At 35.5% G+C, this 20730-nt stretch overlaps 1 protein-coding gene across 1 annotated transcript in view; it reads right to left on the bottom strand.

The window, feature by feature from the left end:
• Window positions 1–20730, bottom strand: part of BIRC6 (baculoviral IAP repeat containing 6) — a 237681-nt gene that overhangs the window by 55391 nt on the left and 161560 nt on the right. Inside the window, 7 exon segments of the mRNA XM_047746606.1 lie at window positions 7379–7547; window positions 8774–8938; window positions 12503–12720; window positions 15856–16156; window positions 17636–17832; window positions 18726–18899; window positions 20139–20306. Of these exon segments, the coding sequence (XP_047602562.1) occupies window positions 7379–7547; window positions 8774–8938; window positions 12503–12720; window positions 15856–16156; window positions 17636–17832; window positions 18726–18899; window positions 20139–20306 (1392 nt within the window).

The raw sequence follows: 20730 nt of genomic DNA, 5'->3' as shown, positions 1-20730 counted from the left end.
AGAAATAATAAATTAAAAAATACAAACAAAACATGGCTCTGCAATTAAAATACTTAGAAATGAAATTACTGAAAGGACCCTTTTTTTTTTTTTTAAGATTTTACTTATGTGACAGAGAGAGAAAGAGAGTGCTGGATCACAAGCAGGAGGAACAACAGAGAGAGGAAGAAGCAGGCTCCCAGCTGAGGTGGGACCCTGATGCAAGGCCAGGACCCTAAGAATATGACCTAAGGGGAAGGCAGGCACTTAATCAACTGAGCTACCCAGGAGCCCAACTGAAAGGACATCTTAAGTGAGGACATACCATGAAGAATATTGGTCCATTAATAAACAGAAGGTATTTTATGGCTATGCTATGATTTTTTATATGCAATTAGCACTAACTCTATCATATACAAATACTAAGATGGAAACATCAATGAGTTTCATATAAATACATTGATAAAAATAACTTCTGTACCTAACAATTCATACACAGTATTTCATCTCCCTTGCAATTTTCTAATTATTTAATTTATTGAATTTATACTCCTCAACCAAGCCTTAGCCAACAAATTATTTTGGGGATTCATGTCAACCCTAGATATGCTGAACTGAACTGAACTGAAGTTGGCAGATAAGCCAGCAACTAGACAAGAAGAAGAAAGAGAGAAATCTACATCAAAGTATCAGAGGATCAAAGTATGTATGTTTTTTTACGCAATCAGGGCCAACCTGCTCTACCCAGATGGAAGGGCATTCTACTGGGGATCTCTCTGTCTCTGTCTCTCTCTCTCTCTATGAAATATTTTATAGTTTCTCAGTGTAAACCTAATTAACTGTTTTAACCAATTCCTTTATTATAGGGTCTTTTTTAAAAAAAAAGTGTTGTACTATTTATCATATAAACATCTAGTTTGTATGACATTTAATCATATAGTGGTAATACAAGCAGCATAAATTTGGAAACAAATACAACTTTTAATAGGTTTACAACTTAATTATTGAGAAAAGAAATATACCTATACAAGTTGAGGTGTTTATAGAAGAATTGGAGAGTTATGTTTAACTTGGCAAGTTGGTTAGGTGAAATTTCATTAAGAAAGTTCATACCATAATAGGACCACAATGTGAGAAGTGAAAATATACGCATTAGCTACACTGGCAACTAACAGGAAGGGAAGGATTACTTAACTTTGGTTAATAAAGGAAGGTATCTCTGAAATTTAGCAGGTATTTTAACCTTACAAACTTGTACAAATGAAGTCAACTAGAAACCCATTTAAAACTTAATTAAAGCAACCTCTTCCCCCCTTTAAAATTTACCAATAAAATTATTTAACAGAGTGATGTATTCTGTATCAAAGATATTTATTCCCACTCAGGATGCCTTTGACAAATATGAGAATTTCAGTAAAAGGAACTAACATTTTTTGATGAATGCCTATGGGCAAGGCACATTAGGTGGATACTAACATGATCAAAATTTTGGCTTTCTGTATTCTTTTACCACAAATGAAATAAATGGTAGATAGCTCCTAACAGTATCTTGTTTTTAAATCGCATATAGAAATAAATACACTAAATATAGGCAAATAGTTCAAATTTTTTGTACCCCTCAACTAATTTTCAAGAAAACTAGGACCATATTATAATACAGCTTGGGATTAAAGGCCAAATGACATATAGCAGAAGAATCTTTTAAAATTTTAACCCGTTTCTTAAAGCCTCTGCCTTCGGCTCAGGTCATGATCCCAGGGTCCTGGGATGGAGCCCTGCATTGGGCTCTCTGCTCAGCAGGGAGCCTGCTTCCTCCTCCCTCTCTGCCTGCCTCTCTGCCTACTTGTGATCTCTGTCTGTCAAATAAATTTTAAAAATATTAAAAAAAATAAAAAAATAAAATTTTAACCCGTTTCTGATAGACTGTTCATTAAAACAGCGCAAAGAAACATGCATAATACAATTCAAAAGTTTCAAATAAACCATTACCAAGAAAACTGTAAGATACAAAGTTAAGTACTATGTGTCATAATGGCTCAATAATTTCTACTTACTTGTTCCCAGGCAATGTGTATCAAAAAATTACCAAAACTAAGTTTTCATAAATGACGAGATTACTCATTTTCTATTGATAAACCACTAGGTTTTCATGGCACAACACTAATATAATCTCCAAGCTCTCAAAGAGCACTAGATCCTCCTGAATTTGCTTCCCTTAAGACCAGAAAGATGAGTACAGGGGTAGGTGTAGGGTTGGGGAGAGAAGATGAATTAACTTTTTAGTAATAACTTCAGGTTTTAAAGAATGTGGTCATGTTTACATTTAGACATTTGCCATAACAACAATTAACTTTACTCTCAAAATAGTGTACTCATGAAATTAAATTTAAATCTTGACTTTTTGAGAAGTATAATGAAAGATAAGATATAGTAAGAACATATAAACATATAAAATCTGTGTGAGGGAAATCAGACGGTGTAATACAGCTTGCAATAATGGGTTTTGTCCCACTATAGCTAGCTCTGGAACTACCAAGTCAATACTGTGAAAAAATGAGAAAATTTTAATACCAATATATACCATTATTTAGCTAAATTGGTAGATACTCTATAACGTTCCCAACAAAAAAGTCCTGTGCTTGTTCTCTCATTTCTACCTTCTAACTTATGTTTATTCACTTCTCTTTTCCATAATGAAAAAACCATTTCTATCTTGCTTTAAAATTTGAAAATTTGGGGCGCCTGGGTGGCTCAGTGGGTTAGGCCGCTGCCTTCGGCTTGGGTCATGATCTCAGGGTCCTGGGATCGAGCCCTGCATCGGGCTCTCTGCTCGGCGGGGAGCCTGCTTCCTCCTCTCTCTCTGCCTGCTTGTGATTTCTCTCTGTCAAATAAATAAATAATATCTTAAAAAAAAAAAAAAAAAAAAAGAACCCTCACAGCAGCCTGTGAGGTACTGTTATTCCCACTTAAAAAAAAAAAAAATTGAAAATTTGTGGGGCGCCAGGGTGGCTCAGTCATTTAAGCCTCTGCCTCTTGGTTTTGACTCAGGTCATGATCTCAGGATCCTGAGATGGAGCCGTGCAGCAGCTCCACTGCTTGAAATTCTCTGCCTCTGCTCCTCCCCCTAAACCCCTGCCCATTTTTGTGCTCTCAAATAAATAAAATTTAAAATTTTTTTTAATTTGTGAGTTTAATAATGGCCATATTACTGCTAAACAGTTAAACCTGGGCAAATGAATAAATTTCTCTGGATTTCAATTTCAAATGAGAATTCAATTCTCATTTGTCCCTTCCTCATCTGTAATTGGCAGGAACTGAACAGGAAAACTGAAATTTCCCTTTCTGAAATTATATTTACCTCCATGCTATGAAACCATCACTAAAATGGTAGAATTTTTATGACACTTTGATGATTATTGGCAAGTAATTTAATGTGCTCAGTAATGTTGCTTTCTGAAAATATGAGCATGTCATTTTCCAAAATAGTATGGAGACAAGGTGACAGTGAGGAACCTTAGAGTAACATTCTACATTCACCCATTTTTTAAAAACCAAGTATTGCTGGCAATGAAACAGGATCCCCATCTAGTGGCCAGCAGGGGAACTGCATGCTTACTGAAGAGCATAAATGTTAACCAGCACTTGAATAAAAAGATGATCCTTGTTTACAAGGCAGCGTTCAAATCCATAGCAATGGGAAAAAGAAGTCAGACTGTTGAGAGAAGCAAGTTAAAATGAACATGTTCTTCATACAAGGATTTTCCTATCTACCTAACTACTTTCTCTCTTTAAGGGTTTTTATTATTCCTTTGAAAATTAATAATTGATCGCTTCTCGGCCTTTTGGCTAAGATCAAGTGAAAATCAATAATTGAGATAAAACATTTAATTCACTTATTTGAATTACCCACCTTGAAGCTCTGGCTTTAGATTTACTGTTTTACAATTTTTCTAACAATTCTCTTATAAATTAGCTTCTGAAATTAAGTTCCTTCAAGAAAAATTTAAAAGTACATACACAATACTGTTTGATATAGTTGGCCAACACCGAGTTATGTTACTGATTTCATGTTAATCTAATGTACAAAACCAAATAAGAACACTAACAGATGTCTTTATTTTAGTTAGCATAAAAAGAACTATTTAAGCTTCAAATGTACTCAACTATTTCAAGTAACTGGAACCATGCTGTAACATTTGACAAATCTGATTAACTTAGCTAAATATGAAGACTTAGACTGCCCCTGTGATGCCGCCAAACAAAACACTCCAAAAATTTCTCCATTCTTTCACTTATAACAAGCTTTTACATTTTATTCTCCACCTATTTTCAGGCCAAGAGAGAAAAGCCAATATATGAAAAGGTTATAATAGGAAAACTATTAGGCTATTAAAAATTCCTCCCGAAACAGTTAATTCACAAAAAAAGAAATATTAGGATTTTTCTCCTAACAACCATAAGAAGGAGGACAAAAAGGAGGTGGGAAGGGAGTAAGAAAGCATAGTCTATAGTTAATGGCAGACCAGTGAAAACCAGAGTGTAAACTACTATATGTTTCTATATTTTCTTGTCTTGATCACCTATCATTTTAAAAACATGTAACAGGGCGCCTGGGTGGCTTAGTTGTTGAGCATCTGCCTTCAGTTCAGGTCATAATCCCAGGATCCTGGGATCAAGCCCTACATCAGGCTCTCTGCTCGGTGAGAAACCTGTTTCTTCCTCTCCCACCCCCACTTCTTGTGCTCGCTCCCTCACTGTATCTCTGTCAAATAAATAAATAAAATCTTAAATATATATATATATATATATATATATATATATATATATATTTGACAGAAAGGAAATGTGCACTGCTTGACTATAGCTCTTAAAAGAGCCTACTGCATTATGCCTGTGTTTCTGTGTATTATCTGCTAGCAATGTAATCAAATCATCCCTTAAATATAATGTCCCAAGTGAAATTATTAGCACTGTTGTCACACTTAAATACCAACTTGCCAGAGAGGCAATGAAATAAATGGTGTATTCTTTAAAAACGTCAATATTATGAAAGACAAAGAAAAGCTGGGAAATGTTTCAAATTAAAGGAGAAGAGATAGGACAACTGAAGTAGAAGATTCTAGACTCGATACTTTACCCTATCCCACCACCCCAAACTGCCAAAAATAATATTCTATACGCAAACGATAAAACTGGAAAATGAACTATAAACTAGTTTTCTAAAACTGGAATTTTCTAAAAGATTTTATTTATTTGAGAGAGGGAGAGAGAGCATGAGAGAGCACAAGTGGTGGAGAGGGAGAAACAGGCTGCCCATGGAGGAGGGAGCCTGATGCGGGGCTCCATCCCAGGACCCTGGAATCATGACCTGAGCTGAAGGCAGCCACTTAACCAACTGAGCCACCCAGACGCCCCTAAAACTGGAATTTTACTAAGTTCCAAGAAAAATGACTATATAACTTGTTCAGATTTTAAAATGCTACTTTAAAAACTAACATTTTAACCAAAATTGATTATATAAGTAACATATTTATTAATGTAACATTAAGCTATGTTTTCCTCAAAAATTCATATTCAGAATGAATTTTAACACTCATCTTAAATGAGTATACTTTTCTCACCAACTAAAGATCAGACTGCATCACAAACTCAAGAATAATTTTCTCTGATCACTGAAAACATAATAAGAGGTGTGCTACCAAATTATCTGACCTATTCATCTTAACTAAGTCACTATAATTTATCTAAAAATATAATTTCAAAATAATTTGTTACCACATTCAAATGTGAATATATCAATTCCAACTATACCACTGGACAAGGTATCAGCTTCAAGCACATAAACCTAAACATTGGGCTGGGGAAAAAAAAAAAAAAATCACCTCTTACAGATAAATAGTACGTCACAAAGGAGAGGTCAAACTCTGATTTGTCGTATTAAATTTCTAAAATAGCTCCAAGATAGAGTAGCAAAGTCTCTGTGATCCCAGATGGTTATCAAAATCACTACTTATTAACATACTCAGCAGAAATTACACTTTACATGAATACATTATTTTAAATAGTAAACGTAGATAATACTGGATTTCCTTTTTAATCCTGAACCATAAACATAAAAGCTCAGTGTTACACAAAGAGTGAACTATAGAACAAGTTTTAAAATTTTTGAGGATATAAATTTTGAAAGTGAAATGATTAATACAATATTTTAATAATGTGGAAAGAGATAAAGAAAAACCTTATCTTATTCAATTTCTCTGTACAATCCAATATTAAATTTTGGCACCAGTATGTTTATAGCTTTAAATATTTTACTTAATCAACAAATATACTGTTTATTTGACAACTACTTTTAAAAAAAGACAAATGTGATATATGAAATAGGTTAGTGTTAAGAACAAAATCAATCTAAATAATATATCACCTCAACATTTTTATGAAGAAGTTTAAGGTAGACTTGAGAACCATCTGTTTTTAAGCCCAATAACCTCCACGATGGTAGAAGTTAAGGGGCAATTACCTCTTTTCAAATACAAGTAGCTTTTCCATCCATCCAACTGTGCATTAAACTGCTACCAAGTACCAAACAGACTTCAAGACTTAATCCCATCATTTTCCTCACCTATCCTTCCTTAATAATATAATTAAATGGGTAAAACTCTATTTTTATAAGCAAGAATATGAATAAAGACAAAGATAAGAAGCAGAGCAGACAGTTGAAAACAAAAACAAAAAACATAAAAGTTCTTAACTAAAAGGAGGAGATGTTAACTGCTTTGATTTTTTTTGGCAATATCTGTAAACAAAAAATAACTACTATTATTTGGAAAAAGAATACCAGTTCTTGGAACTAATTTCACAACCATAACTAGTTTCAATTATCAGTTGCATACTGGCAAAGTAAGTAACTATCGTACTTTTCTTATTGAATTTGTAAAAATTAGCACTTATTATCAAGGATCTATGGATTAGAATAATTTGTATATCTGCCTTTCTTCAATTTACCATCATCTGAAATTGTACAGTGCTTGAGAAAAACATTAAAATGCACAGAAGTTCAATCAACCATATTTAGCTCAGAACACAGTCAGGAAGATGCCAGCCTTTGCCCTATTAATTTCCGTTATACGTTATTTTTTAATACAGTACATTCACAGGTTAAAACAAAGGGATAAGGAAAACTTTCATTTTGTGTTCCAGAACAGGTCACAACACAGTTATCCAATTAGGAGCCCCTAAAGACAACTAGATATCTCCAGAAAAATTTTTAAGAAAGAAATCCATTAATCTTATACCTATATATATCAGGGAAGACTAACACCAAATACTTCAATTGTACGTTATTATATTAATAGATGATAAAAGAAGTCAACAAAGGACTAACAACAATGTGATTTACCTGAATCATTTCGTAGATAAGAGGACATAGCTGGGATGAGGCAAGACTGACTGAGCAGCTCTAGAAGTACAGAAGGAAGGGCATTACTGTTCTGAACTCGACTCTCATGAGATGACTGGGCTTCTCCATCTACTGCACCACTCACAGGATTTATATAACTTGCAAGAACCTAAAAATGAAAATTGTTGGGTTCACATTGGATTTTAGCTTACCACACTTCAAAAGCCCACATTTTATTAGATATTCAGAGTACTGTTTATATTTTCAAGTCAGTCACTGTCTATCTTTTAAAAATAAGATATTCTTTTCTTCAGATTTTCAAAAGAGAAGGATGTGCTTTTAGCATGATGGTATAGTGGATACAGTTAGAACATTTAGAAAAAGTCCACCTAAGAACACATACTTCAAAACTTAGCAGCAGCCCTGAGTCGGACTCCCTGCCTGGCAGGAAGCCTACTTTTCTCTCTCCCACTCCCCTGCTTGTATTCCCTTTCTCGCGGTCTCTCTCTAAACAAATTAAATCTTAAAAAAACAAAAAACAAAACAAAACAAAAAAACTTAGCAGAAATTCTGACATTATTTATTTTATTGACTAGATTCAGTTTACATTTTGAGGATGATCTTAGAATTCTATACTAGAATGAGCCTATCATTCTAGAACTGCAGAAAATAAGACTCAAAGATCTGACCTATTTTAGGGGCACCTGGGTGGTTCAATCATTGGGCATCTGCCTTCAGCTCAGGTCATGATCCCAGAGTCCTGGGATCGAGCCCTGCATCAGGCTCTCTGCTCAGCGGGAAGCCTGCTTCTCCCTCTCCCATGCCCCCTGCTTGTGTTCCCTCTCACTGTCTCTCTCTCTCAAACAGATAAATAAAATCTTAAAAAAAGAAAGATCTGACCTATTTTAGTCAATTAGTTGATGCAGGGACTCAAGCTAGTATTTAAGCATCTCCCCCTTGTCATACTGGTGCTGTGGGATTTTCGGTGTTCGTTCAACTTGCCTGATTCTAGAAGTCATAAAACAATATGAAACAAAGAAACAAATACATAAAAAAAATATTTTTTTTCCCTTGAAGAGTCCAGACACAGCACTTTAGATGAAAAGAGGACTGGAAGGAGATAGATATGGTACATTTTCCAGTTATTGGGTAATTTCATACTCGTCACTTTCCTCTCAGTGAAGAAGCTAATTGAGAGGGAAGAAATTTATAGTTACAAGTAGGGAAGAACAATCTTTGTCCAGTAGTATCTTAAATGTACTGAGAACAAGGAGCATAATGTGTTTTATACAAGTAGCTGAAGATGAGTTGGAGAGTCATCAACACTTAATCAATACAAATATAAAAAAATAATTTTAATTATTATCCCTGACAGTATCAACGTTGTAAACATACCTGCAGAAGACAGGTAACATGTTCCTCTTCCAGCCTCTGTTTGGTTAAGGCTTGTTCCACATCCCATCCAGAAGCTGTAGAGCCTGTTCCAAAGCCAGTCCCTTTGGCCCAATACAGCTGCTGTTCTTCTGTTGATGTAGGGTTATGAGAGCTTGATACCTGCGGCTTACAACAAAAAAACGAAAATTTCTTACTATTTGATTTTAGTTGCCCTCAAAAATATTTATCAGTACAAAAAGAAAGAGTTTAGCTGCAATAGAAAACAGTCTGAGGATTCTTCAAAATATTAAATAAAGGGGGCACCTGGGTGGCTCAGTGGGTTAAGCCTCTGCCTTTGGCTCAGGTCATGATCCCAGGGTCCTGGGATCAGGGAGCCTGCCTCCCCTCTCTCTCTGACTGTCTCTCTGCCTACTTGTGATCTATCTGTCAAATAAATAAATAAAATCTCTTTTTAAAAAATTAAATAAAGGATTACTATGTGACCCAGCAATTCCATTCCTAAGTATATAACCAAAGGGGAAAAAAAGCGGATAAGCAAATACAGGTCCATGTGTTTTCACAGCAAGACTGTAACAGCCAAAAAGTCAAAACAGCCCAAATACCCTTCAATGGAAGAATGTATAAACAAATTGTAATATATATATACATAGAAAACAATTACTCAGCCATAAGAAGTAATGAAGTATGATACATGCATGCTGCTTTGAATGAACCTCGAAAACATGCTACCATAACATAACATAACATAACATAACATACTGCACCATTCCATTTATATTAAATACCCACAGTAGGTAAATACAGAGACACAGAACACACACTGATAGCTGCCAGGGACTGGGGGAGGGGGAAAATGGAGAATAAATGCTTCTATTTAAGAATAAATAAATAATTTAAACATTTATCAAGAAAACATGGGGTAAAGACAACAGAGTCAATGACTTAAAATTAGAGAAAACAGTGAAAGGAATAGAGATATGAGCCAGATCCCTTAGGATGAATCTAGTACAAGCATATCTTAGGAAAATTCTATAATGGTGTCATGTTTTCAATCAAGGTAAGCAAGACTGCTTCTATTTCTAGAAGGAATAATTCTCAATTTCTTTCTTTCTTTCTGAGAATGTGATGTGTAGAAAATTCTCTTTTGGCAAAAGAGGACATTTAAAAATGTGAATGGTGGGGCGCCTGGGTGGCTCAGTGGGTTGAGCCGCTGCCTTCGGCTCGGGTCATGATCTCAGAGTCCTGGGATCGAGCCCCGCATCGGGCTCTCTGCTCAGCAGGGAGCCTGCTTCCTCCTCTCTCTCTGTCTGCCTCTCTGCCTGCTTGTGATCTCTCTGTCAAATAAATAAATAAAATCTTTAAAAAAAAAAAAATGTGAATGGTGTAGAGACAGAAGAAATTACTTAGAACCAATGGCCTTATTAACATAACCCCAAACTCTGTAAAGGTCAATTTTTATTATTATTTTTGTGGGCAGTAAAATTAAAATTAATTCTATAACAAGAATCCTCTTTTAAAGAATTTTCACTAAATATACTATGAACACTCAAAAGAGATTTGTAACTAAAAAAAAAAAAGAAGATTTGCAACTAAGATTAGTTTTAAGGGTTATTTAAAAATAATATCAGTGCTTTTCATTTCTCTTAATGGGAATATTTTCTAAGGAAGAATATTATGCATACTACTTTCATAAATTGACCCACAATTTAGTTTTATGGATCTATGATTAAAAATGCCATCTTTCAGGGCGCCTGGGTGGCTCAGAGGGTTAAGCCTCTGCCTTCGGCTCAGGTCATGATCTCAGGGTCCTGGGATCAAGTCCCGCATCGGGCTCTCTGCTCCGCGGGGAGCCTGCTTCCCCCTCTCTCTCTGCCTGCCTCTCTGCCTGCTTGTGATCTCTCTCTGTCAAATAAATAAATAAAATCTTTAAAAAAAAAAAAATGCCATCTTTCCAAAAATAAATAAATAAATAAATAAATAAATAATAAAAAAATAAAAATGCCATCTTTCACGTTTTATAAGATAAAGTGTTAAATGAATGGCAATTTCATTACCATATAAACAGTTAAGAGTAAAATAACATTATTGATAGAAATGTATTTTAAAAAATTCTATAAAGTATAATAGAAATATTCTATATTTCTATATAATAGAAATATAGAAAAATTCTATAAAGTATAATTTTTAAATTATATATAAATTATATAAAATTTATATATAAATTATATAAATTTTATATAATTTATATATAAATATTTATTTAGAAAATAAATATTTTAAAAAATTCTATAAAGTATAATAGAAATATTCTATATTTCTATATAATAGAAATATAGAAAAATTCTATAAAGTATAATGGTATATTTCTATCAATGTTATTTTACTCTTAACTGTTTGCATTTCCCAAAAAAATGTTAGAACTGATTTGTTAATTTCCTCCAAAATAAATCAGAAATTCCATCAAACATAAAGATCACTTTGATAAGAAATACTATTGAACTGTTCTATTTTCTGTGCCCATGGAAATAAACATGAGCAAAGCTCTCAGTTTACTGAAGACTAGTGTTTTTTTAAGAAAACTTCAAATATTTCACACACAAAAGTCTTACACATTTTTTTAGATTCATTCACAGATATTTTCTCTTTTTGATGCTAAAAAAAGTATCTTCAAAAATTCATTTCATAAGTCAATCGGAGAAAGACAACTATCATATGATCTCCCTGATATGAGGAAGTGGAGATGCAACATGGGGGGTTTGGGGGGTAGAAAAAGAATAACTGAAACAAAATGGGATCGGGAGGGAGACAAACCATAAGAGACTCTTTTTTTTCTTTTTTTTTTAAGATTTTATTTACTTATTTGACAGACAGAGATCACAAGTAGGCAGAAAAGCAGGCAGAAAGAGAGGAGGAAGCAGGCTCCATGCTGAGCAGAAAGCCCGATGCGGGGCTCGATCCCAGGACCCTAAGATCATGACCTGAGCCGAAGGCAGAGGCTTTAACCCACTGAGCCACCCAGGCACCCCCATAAGAGACTCTTAATGTCACAAAACAAACTGAGGGTTGCTGTGGGGAGGGGGGTAGGGAGAGGGTGGTGGGGTTATGGACATTGGGGAGGGTATGTGCTATGGTGAGTGCTGTGAAATGTGTAAACCTGGCGATTCACAGACCTGTACCCCTGGGGCTAAAAATACATTATATGTTTATTAAAAAAATTAACAAAAAAAGTTCATTTCATGTTTCTTGCTGGTATACTTATTTTAAATACTGAACCTGGATACTGTATCCTATTAAACTCACTTATGCCGTTAATTATTTTTGATTTTCTAGAAACCCATTCAAAACATCTTGAAATAATGAGGTTTATTTTTTCTTTCTTTCTTCCCTTATCTTTCTGAACTAGCTAGAAGCTCCAATTAAATAGTAAGATTCTCTAAAGTTCAAGAAAAGGATGAGAGATCACAGCATAAATTCAGCATATCCTGGTAAATGGGAAAGCTTCTTTAGCTATTACATCTTTGTTTGTCAAGTAGATGGATTAACTTATGGCTTCTAAAAGAGCCCAATAGAGAAGAAACACTTAGTTCATAGTTTCTCTTTTAAATATCCTTTTACAAACATAAAAGGAAGATACAAGTCTCTGGAATACTATTTCAGAAAAACCCTATTCTGTACTCCATGAATTTAACTTAATTTTTTCATAATCTAAATAAATAAAATTGAACTTACCTCTGCTTGATTGAGACTAGAGTTTGGAACTCGTGGGGCATGGTGGCTCAGAGCAGAAAGGCAGACAAGAATGAGGTGTAGTGCTCCAATTTCCAATGCCATTCGCCTTAGAAGCACACCATCATCAGTTGTCAATGGTGTCGTACTAAACAGACTACGAAGGACATGGAAAGGAAGAGTTGGAAGCACATTGGCTGATGGAGATTGCAGAATATGACCTAGATCAAGAAAAGAGAACTCAAAGTTAGAAATACTTAAGAACACAATAAGGAACAACATACAAGGTCACAAATTAATAATGACAACATGCCATATATTATTAAATTTATTTAAAAAACAACACAAAGACCACAAACAGAATAATACCTGAAAAATGTAATAATAAGTGTCTGGAAAACCTCTTTAAGACATAGTATATGTAAACAAATTAAAGCTGAAATATACTGATATGATAATTAATAGTTATAGACTATCATGATTATTAGAAATCAGAAATTGAATGGAAACCTATAATCTAAAATAGAAGCACTTAAAATACCTGATTGCCTTGGGAATAGTTTCAACCATGAACAGATAATGAAAAGAGTGAAACCATTTCATCTGTCTATGATATTACTTTGGTATTACACCTAGCTTTAGAAAGGAATGTTAAGGCGTGCCTGGGTGGCTCAGTGGGTTAAGCCTCTGCCTTGGGCCCGGGTCATGATCTCAGGGTCCTGGGATGGAGCCCCACATCAGGCTCTCTGCTCAGCAGGGAGCCTGCTTCCTCCTCTCTCTCTGCCTGCCTCTCTGCCTACTTGTGATCTCTCTCTCTCTCTCTGTCAAATAAATAAATAAAATCTTTAAAAAATTATTTAAAAAAAAAAGAAAGAAAGGAATATTAAGTGCAAAAAACCCAAACCAAACCAAAATAAAAACCACCACTATATGAATGGTGGAAGAGACAATGGATATCAGAATTACACTTTTTAATAGGGTATATTCAGCATATATTCACTAAAAGGGGGGGTGAAATGGCATAAAGACGATTTTCTGCTGGGTTACACCTACCATTGTGTGATAGAGTGCCATAAAATATATCCCTTTATCTACTTAAATTAAAAAATCAGATGAAATAATTAGAAATTCCTAATCTCTGGTACCTGGTTTTCAACTCAGGTCATGATCTCAGCTCATAGTCTGCTTGAGATTTTCTCTCCCTTGCCCTCTGCCCCTCCCACTCTTCTCTCTCTCTCAAATAAGTAAATCTTAAAAAACAAACAAGCAAACAAACCTGATCTATTAAAATAGGCATATATAGTTTATACATGAAACCAAACAACCAAGACTATTTGGGATATAATTTAATAAGTTATTACAAAAACATTTAAAATAATGTCACCATCTTTTAAAAAGATTTTACTTATTTGATAGAGAGCGTGCGGTGTGCACAACAGGGTAGTAACAGGCAGAGGGAGAAGCAGGATCTCCACTAAGCAAGGAGCCGGGTGGGATCAATCCCAGGCCCCTGGGATCATGACCTGAGCCAAAGGCAGATGCTTAACCGACTGAGCCACCCAAGTGTCCCAATGTCACCATTTTTTTAAAAAAAGATTTTATTTATTTATTTGACAGAGACCACAAGTAGGCAGAGAAGCAGGCAGAGAGAGAGGTGGAAGCAGGCTCCCTGTTGAGCAGACAGCCCAATGCGGGGCTCCATCCCAGGACCCTGGGATCATGACCTGAGCAGAAGGCAGAGGCTTTAACTCACTGAGCCACCCAGGAACCCCCAATGTTACATTTTTAAAGAATTCCATAAATATGAAAATTCAAAAGAAAAGAATGTGCTTTTTGTAAAATATGTATTTAAATATTCAATAGCTTCAGATACAGGATCTACAAATAAATTCACATAGCTTTATTAGATTAAATATACTCTGTAGTAAAGGTTTTAACAGTATTCTCACCAGCATGCGACAGATTTCACCTCTAATCAAAACCATGTGATTTAAAAATTAGGAACAATTATTCTTTTTTTTCCTTTTTTAAAATTTATTTGACAGAGAGAGAGTGAGAGAGAAGCAGCAGAGCGAGAGGGAACAGCAGACTCCCCACTAAGCAGTGAGCCCAATGAGGGACTCAATCCCAGGACCCTGGGATCATGACCCGAGCTGCAGGCAGAAGCCTAATGGACTGAGCCACCCAGGAGCCCCAATTATTAATTTTCAAATGGAATAGTCATTAACTGAAGAATCATAGGTAAACTGATTGAAAATCTACTTGCTAGGCTACCCTCAATTATGACTTTTCTTTAATGTTCCCTTATATTAAATAAAATTGCCAGCCTAATGGAAACAAATGCCATAGCTTTTTATTATTATTCTGTAATATTATCACATTACAAAATAATTATTCTATAATGTTACTTTCTACATTCTATTCTCTTTAGTTGAAACAGTGCTTCCAGATTCATTTTCTTAAGAAAAATTATCATGTCATGACTTGGTTCGTATGTTTTAGTGAATTTTTATTACTATTCAGGATAAAACCTCAAGTTCTTAGTACGACTTTCCATGATCTGTTTTCAATAATAGTTTTTAGAATGAGCTCTCAGTGCTTTTTATGCAAGTTTTCATCAGCTAACTTATCCTCTCTCGTATAATCTGAGCACACAAACATTACTCAAATCATCTTCTTTCTAGCTCATCTCAGCCTGAATAGACTATCCTTCAAGGTCCTACTAAAAATTACTCTGCCACTTTATTCACACAGCTGGGTAGTAAGGAAACAGTCTCACACCTGTGAGCCTTCATAATCCTGTAGCTCTCGCAAGTCTTCTGCAACTTGTTAAGTCTGCTTGTCTATACTGCCTGTTGCTACTACTGGAGAGCATGAGCGACGTGAGCGCAAATGTAAGTAGCTGCTTCACTTCCCACCACTTCTGATGGTGCCCGGCGGTTACGCAAACAGTGAATGCATTTTGAATGAATAAAGTAATGCAAATGAAGACTCTTGGGGTCCCCTGGGTGGCTTAGTCGGTTAAGTGTCTGCCTTCGGCTCAGGTCATGATCCCAGAGTCCTTGGATCGAGCCCCACATCGGGCTCTCCACTCAGCGAGAAGCCTGCTTCTCCCTCTCCCGCTCCCTCTGCTTGTGTTCCCTCTCTCGCTGTGTCAAATAAATAAATAGAATCTTAAAAAAAAAGAAAAAGAAGATTCTTTAGGACTTGTTACCTGTATCATTAGAATGAAACTACCAGCAACAAAGGATCTAGTAACTTTACTGTGAAATAAACAAATAATGAGTAACAGGCACTGAGCTGAGTAACTTTTACACAACCTACGCTAAACTTCATTACTAATTCTAAACACTTACTTCCTTCTCCATCATCCGTCACTCCCAACACCAGTCGAAGAAGGCATTGGGCATGTTTTCTCTCTTTCAGTAGCACTTCAGCATAGCCCGGAAGACGAAGAAATAATCCGAAAGCAGCCAAAGAATGGGCAGGAATGGGAGACATGGTCTGTACTGCTGATTTGATAGGTGGAGGTTCAGCTGCAATGGTTTCTGGGGCTTCATAAACTAGTTCCCCTGACTGTTCAATGGTCACCCACTCAAACTGATCGCTATCTTTTGGCTTTTCCTGAGTGGTAGAAGTTACCACTGGAGCACTCACCTGAAGAAAAAGAGAATTTTTGCTTGGCTATTTGTGTTTTCAACATCAGGTTCAAAATAAAGGTGTGACTTTAAATGATCTCTTTAAAATACAGGAATAAAAACACCAAAAAAGGGACATATTTTTAAAAAGCTTCCAAACATCAGGAATTAAATGATATCATGAGTATGGTGGGATCTGCCAAGTATCTCTACTTTAAAGTCAGATACATACATCCATACATTTATTTATTTATAAATAAAGTTACTATTTTATCCTTTGCCATTAGTTAAGAATCTGTAGACAGAGTCTTTGAGGTTATGTAAATATCTTGTTTCCCCCCAAACTTTGATCAATTAGAATTAGCATTTTAAAAATTCTTGCCTAAAACAATGATTACTACACTGGCTGCCAAATGGTGACTTTCCATCATTCCTTCTACATTTATTCGTTGGCCTGAACTGTAGGTAAAAATGTTCCCTTCTTCTCCCCTCTTATTTATTCATTTATTAATCCACATCAGTTTGGAACTAGGGTCCCTGCAGATGATCAGGGTGGATCCTAAATCAATGACAGTTGTCTTCAATGTCTTTGACAAGAAAGATGGCCGTGTGAAAATATAAGCAGAAACTGGACTGATGCAGCTACAAGCCAATGAATGCCTAGTGCCAGCAACCACCAATGGCTAAGGAGACAAGGATGGATTCTTCCCCAGAGCCTGCACAGGGACCATGGGTCTGCTGACAACCTGATTTCAGACCTCGAACTTCCCTACACAGTGAAAGAACAATTTCTGTTGTTTTAGGCCATTCAGTTTGTGGTCCTTTGTTACAGCACCCTAGGAAACTAATATATATATATATATATATATATATATATATATATATATATATACTAAGTACATGAAATTACAGAGAATAATTCCTCTACTTCATTCAATAAACGTAAAGTGCTTTATAATTAAAACTCCCATAAGCCATACTCCCTCCTTATTAATGAAAGAGCACTGAAAATACACACATCCCCGATAGCGACATTAATTAACAGTAAAGAGGTTAAAGCAGTATGTTTTTTAAAGCTACTGAAATAGAAATGGTACCTAAAACAGGAAAAAAAGTTAAGCACAAAGACAATACATTTGGGTAGCAGTATACACTACCATCTTACTCTCCCATTGCCAGTAATATCCAAAATTAATATGCCTAAAGAAGCACAGAAATAAAAGTACTACAGCGTGACGACCATAAAATCAAAGTAAATGCCGCAGCGTAATCAGTTTGGCAAATGTGCTCGGTCTTCAGCACTTCTTTGGTACCAGCTAATTCATAAAAAGCTCTGTACAGGCTTACCTTTGAAAGACTTACACGATGCTCAAAGACTGTAAGAGAAAGGTACTCCCAAAAGGTTAACTAACACAAGTGAGTTTTTTCAAAAAAGCAAATAAAGAGAACAAAGGGCTTTGCCGTGGGATGATATATTCAATTCGGAATCTTATCTTACTTGTTGAATTACTTCTGGATATAGCATGGGCAGTCTTTCTGCAATAAGAGCCAGTCCGCCCATTCCCGCAAAAACTTGTAATGGTGACTGAATGGGACAGGTTTCAAGTAAAGATTCATCCAATATCCCATCCATACATTCATCACTTGGAGTGAGAGCCTCATCTTCTGGACAACTACCAAGTAAGTCTCCATGATCTAGAACAATAAATTACAAGTAACAGGTAAAAAAGGTCTCTTTTTATAATAATCTTTCATTTACAAAACAGATCTTACTGTCGCCTCTCTACATAACAAAATATCTTAGGTTACTCAGATCAAGCTTTAAGGCTAGATGCTACAATAATTTTTAAATGATTTCTGATGTTGCCTCCTAAAGTCCTGCTACTCAAGGTATGGTCACTGGCATAGGAGCACCGGCATCATCTAAGAGCTTCTGAAATGCAGAATCTCAGGTCCCATCCCTGACCTACTGAATGAGAATCTGCATTTTAAGAGTGTTCTAAACATAATTTATAAGCATAATTTTAAAGTTTGAGAAGCACTGTCCTTCAGGGTGTATTTGTAAGTTATATTGTACATAAAAATAAGCCAGTCAGCAGAGTCAAAGCAAATACTAATATACACACATCACGTTCTGAAATAACCAATTAGGAAAAACTTAATACCAACAAAGACTTCTCGAACTGAAAACTAAGAATTACACCATAGTGATTTAACTTTGAATCACTCACAGAAGAAAACCAAAAGGCTAGTGTGTTTATACATCACCAGATTCTATAAACACTAAAAAACCCCCCAAATAATCCTGCTGAAAACTGAGCAAAGGAAATATTCTAAATCTACTACAGGATGCAAAAGGCTATTAATAAAGTATATGTTCCCATAAAATAAGTGATGCTGTTAAGAGAAATTAAGATTAATTTCTAGTGAAAACAGCAATTTTTTGTATTTATAAATTATTCCATCATAAAGAAAAATATTTTGTTAGCTTGATATAATAAAAACAAAGTAAATTAAGTCATCAGCTACAGAAATCCTTACTTCCTTGGATCATGCACTGTAACTTTAAAGGAATATCACATACATACCTTTTTCAGGGTGTAACCTTTTAAAAGAGTCTGTTTTTGACAGACTTGGGTCTGTGATAACTCTAGATCCCAATTTAACAGTCAGGTCTATTGAACGGTAACCCTGAGGAAGTTTTCGGTCGTACAGGAGAGTTAAGAGTTGAGCAAGCGTCATTTCTGCTGGCAATGGCTGGCCTAAAAATGACATAATTAAGTTAAATCTAGAATCCAAGAGGGAGACATTTATGTGGTTTGATTTAGTCAGTTACTGTTTTTACTGAACTACACTTTAAGCGTCTGATTCTGACACTAACTTAAAAACAATTTAAAATCAGCACATGGGAAGTTTACAGAAATCTATTTCTGATGCATGTGAATAATACTATCTATAGAAAGTGTTAGTCACTAACCAAATCCCACCAAGATCTTCTGAGCCAAATTAAGAAACAAAGAAACAGAATTCCTACAAATCTGGAGTTGGCAAAATCTTTTCCCTACAAGGCCAGATAATAGATATTTTAAGCTATGACGACTATACGGTCTCTGCTGCAGCTACTAACTCTCCCACTGTGGCACAAAAACACCTATGGACAACACACAAATAAACAGGCATAGCTGTATTTCGATACAACTTTTTTAGAGAAAGAGGGGCGCCTGGGTGGCTCAGCTGGTTAAGCATATGACTCTGGATTTCAGCTCAGGTCATGATCTTAGGGTCATGGGATTGAGCCCTACGTCGGGCTTCGCGCTGAACACAAAGTCTGCTTGAGATTTTCTCTCCCTCTGCCCGCCCCCCGGCTTGTGCTCTCTCTCCCTCTCTCTCTCTAAAATAAATAAAATCTTAAAAAATAATAATAAACTTTAAAAAATAGTTTTTAATAGAGAGAGATCCAGTTTATTGGCCATACTTTGTTCTTTGCTATAAAGCAGTAACATAAAGCTAAGAAGGAAAATCCTTTCAGTTAGGTGGCAACCTGATTGTAACAATATAGCACAAAAATGGAGATAAACTGGCTATCACTTTGACCAACGGGAAGCATACTGGTCAAAGGATGTGTACCACCTGGGAAGAAAACACTGCGTAACTCTCGGTGGTATGGCAAAGAACTCCACTGCTATAACCAGTTCTTCAAAATCTGCCTCACACTGCTTCCTGGACAACCTGTTATGAACTCTTTAAAACATTAGTTTTACTGATTTTATAGCCACTGACAGCAAAATTTAGGAAAGTACTAAGCTGTAAATATGCAACATTATAACGTTAAAAAGAATATGTAGAAGGTTACTCCTTTTCTTATTTTTCTTAGAGAGCACTGTAAGGACAAAGCCTCACTAACTCATTTATCTCATCTCGAGCACTTGATTAAACAGGAGTCTGGCAAACGTGTCTTCAAAAAAAATTTTTTTTAAATTTTTAAACATTGTGAACATTACCTGCCAAGAGTTTGTGGAACAGGTGAAACACTGGGACAGTAATTATTTTGTTGGCAGTCTCCGCTCCTGAAGAAGCACTTCCTATTTTATCAGGCATTGTTCTCCCTCTCCTGGATGGCGGACGAGGTGGTGTAGCTGACACAGCCCGTTTAGACTGGGATTTCAGCCCTAAAAGAATCAGTAAGATTCTATAGCTAGCCAACACACTAATGAAATAAAAGAACACTTTCACAATATTTTTAAAAAGCATCACAATTCTAACTAATGCCAAAAGAGAGAAATATTTCTTCTGATCTTTATCTCCCAATTTTATTTGCCCTTTATGACACATCATTAATTCTGGTTTCATGTTTATAACTATTTTCAAGAAAGTAAAAAACAATGCTAAATTCTACTGTCTCTGAGATACCGATGACTGCCCGTTTTACTAGCAAGTATTTTTGTGCGACTATGTGCAGGAAATCTCGCATTAATTCTTGTCTCAAACAGAATAAATGCCACCAGTACAGAGATCTCCTATTTGAGGAGTGAAGTAACATGGACTAAACAATCTTCTTTGAACTAAAATCATCTCACTTATGTTAGAGAAAAT

This window comes from Lutra lutra, chromosome 9 (assembly GCF_902655055.1).
Source record: "Lutra lutra chromosome 9, mLutLut1.2, whole genome shotgun sequence".
Classification (NCBI taxonomy): domain Eukaryota; kingdom Metazoa; phylum Chordata; class Mammalia; order Carnivora; family Mustelidae; genus Lutra; species Lutra lutra.
This window is presented reverse-complemented; position numbering and strand designations above follow the sequence as displayed.